Source organism: Mya arenaria, chromosome 6 (assembly GCF_026914265.1).
Source record: "Mya arenaria isolate MELC-2E11 chromosome 6, ASM2691426v1".
NCBI lineage: Eukaryota > Metazoa > Mollusca > Bivalvia > Myida > Myidae > Mya > Mya arenaria.
Genome location: NC_069127.1, coordinates 70,764,838 through 70,767,485, shown reverse-complemented (window position 1 = coordinate 70,767,485; position 2,648 = coordinate 70,764,838). Strand labels below are relative to the sequence as shown.

Below are 2,648 nucleotides of genomic sequence, written 5' to 3'. Positions count from 1 at the left end.
AATATATCCTTAATATTTTTAAATCACTAAAATTTGCAATATTTTTGAAGAATGGTCATTTTTTTAAAAAACGTTTACAAAATGTGTCTTTAATTAAAAACAAGTGCGATGAAATGGTCCAAATCAGAACCAATTGTTAAAACTAATTTGAAAGTAGCAAAATGACATATAAGGTGTGAATAATATTCCTAAATGATACTAACAACACTCATAAAACGTCATGTTACGGAACTGATAATGCGTAATGGGAATGATAGGCATATTACGGAGTTGATAAACACATAAATTTTCAATGTAAAATCACCAAAAACTATTTCATTTATCTAGCAAATCAAAAATATATACCTTTTAGAGTATTATATGCAATACGTGAATAAATTTTTTAAACATAACTGTATTTGACAATTTTTGTTACAGAAATGACAAAACACAATAAACATATGAACTGGAACGCAGTTATAACTATTCTCCAAGAACCATCATGAATATTAAACACAAAGAACATATTTCATCTTTTCATAAGTCTAGAATGTCTTCGATTTGGTGCCAAACGTCGTCATTTAAAAATGCCGCCCAGGCACACTCTCGGGAGCACCGTCCAATAATGACCACAGTCATTTATTCATAAGTCCAGAATGTCTTCAATTTGGTTCCAAACATCAGGATTTATTTAACAATGCCGCCCAGTCACCCTTACAGGAGCACCGTCCAGTATCGTGACAACTTTGTCTTTGTGGTACCACAGAGTGTCGTCGAGTAACGGCCAGAAAAACCTGTTCTTTCCAATCTTGTGCATAACCTGAGAAAAAAATGGAATATTACAAACCAACATGTCTTCGAAGAGTGACTGCTGAGTAGCGATTACACAAAGAACAACTAGTATGTAATAGTTTTAAATACCATGACAAGAAAGGATGCATACCTTAACTTCAAGATCTTCCTCGTCAACATCTAAAACTTCTCCAGGATAAGGCAGCCCGTCGTACTCTACAACGATGTATTGGCCAATGAGATGCTGATCTACAGTTACCACTGGTTTCAGAAGTCTTGGCGCAGCCTGTGTAAATGAGTAAATTGTATTGCGCTAACATTTTAAATGAGAAACATAAGATTGCGTCAAAAAATAAAGCATTTTAATATTGTTACCAATGTGTAGAACATGCTTACTTTTCTGGCGGAGTTGTCCGGTGTGCCTTTATCCCCTGACGCGTCGACAGAAGCAACTTCCGGTATATCCACATTGACCACAAAATCGGTAGATGAGGCATTGGCCATCGTCTCGTTTCTGAGTATGTTGTCAGAGGTTGTGTCTATATTTGTTTCAGCAGAAACACCGGTGCCATGTGATTGAGAATCTGGTGATCTTTTCTATAAAATAAGAGTCCATGCATTAATGTCTTACGGTGAAACGGTAATAAACAAGCATACATTTGTTAAAACAATTTGTAATCAGACAACATTTTAAGTGTAGATTTGTGTATTTCAAAATTCTAGTTTAAGATACAGAATAAGTAAAATAATAGCAAACATGCAAAATGAATTATGTTTATTACCTTTTCAAACTCCGTGATAACTGGATTGAAACAGTCACATCCACTCGAATCGATGCGGTTACAGAAACACGACACTTCTCTTGTTCGAATTATGCCAGGCTGGTTTGTCGTAACCTAAAATTGTTTAATTATATATCGTAACTAGTATAGTCCACTCAGATTAAACTGTCAAAAGTTTACATAATTATACCGTAAATAAACGATTTATTCAAACTTTCGCACTGCTATCAGTATATAATACTCAACGACCATGAAATAACATATTTTTGACGTATTAATCTGCGTTGACTATTTAAGTTAGTTTTATTCTGATTTATAATTACATGTATAATAATTGATTGTGAAGTTATTATGAAACAACATACATCTGTATTTTTTTTCTATGAATGAACATTCACACGTGAATTAATAAGAAATACAGACCCAAACCAACAAAGGTACCGCCTAAGAATGGTTACTCAAATATTTTAGTTAAACTTATACATGTACTACATTAACGACAGCTAATAAACATACCTGGTGGATTCTCATTGTCTGGGGAACTGCTTTGATTTCCGCCGCCATAGGAAGTGCTTTGTCAATTTGAATGATGTCTGATTATGTAACCACGAATACATGAATACTTGAGCCATTCAAAGCACATTTTAAGTCTTCTGCACATTTCACATCATGTCCTGTTAGCACGAAACTATCTGCAGTGCGCTTGACGGTCGCCCCAATTCCATCGGCTGCTCCCTTGCCGTGCCCCGCTTCCAGATAGTTCCAAGTACCGTACTTATATCCCAGGTCAAAAATCTTGAAGCTAAACATAAACATGTTTGTCTTGTTACGATATTGGGTTGTTGGTCCATCTGACAAGAAATGAATTACATTTTTCTCATGTTCCATACTTTTCAGGAAATCAAAAACTGGCTGAAGGTGGCCCCAAATACCGGCTGGAAATGGATAAATCTTTTCTTTGGAGTAGATTATACCAGTGTGGACACTGACTTGCCTTTGTGACGCTCCAAAATGCATGCTTTGAATTTCGGAATCAAGCTTACAATTATAGTTTTCACTGAAGTCCATGTGGATTAGAAGTTCATTTGTAGCCAT

General features: G+C 35.3%; 1 protein-coding gene across 1 annotated transcript; it reads right to left on the bottom strand.

Moving 5' to 3' along the window:
* Positions 1-670: 670 nt before the first annotated feature.
* Positions 671-2,648, bottom strand: LOC128238012 (uncharacterized). The gene is made up of 5 exons (XM_052953582.1): positions 2,169-2,648; positions 1,554-1,667; positions 1,168-1,368; positions 923-1,057; positions 671-799 (listed from the first exon to the last, which is right to left on the bottom strand). The coding sequence occupies exons 1-5, from the start codon at positions 2,646-2,648 to the stop codon at positions 671-673; spliced, it is 1,059 nt and encodes a 352-aa protein (XP_052809542.1).

Bases quoted from the DNA above. Each gene is read 5' to 3' on its own strand.
- LOC128238012 (XM_052953582.1), bottom strand. From the start codon at position 2,648: ATGGCTACAAATGAACTTCTAATCCACATGGACTTCAGTGAAAACTAT. The intron at 1,668-2,168 runs GTATTCGTGGTT...AAACAATTTTAG, and splicing joins TGAATGGCTCAAGTATTCAT to GTTACGACAAACCAGCCTGG. The intron at 1,369-1,553 runs GTAATAAACATA...CTTATTTTATAG, and splicing joins TTATCACGGAGTTTGAAAAG to AAAAGATCACCAGATTCTCA.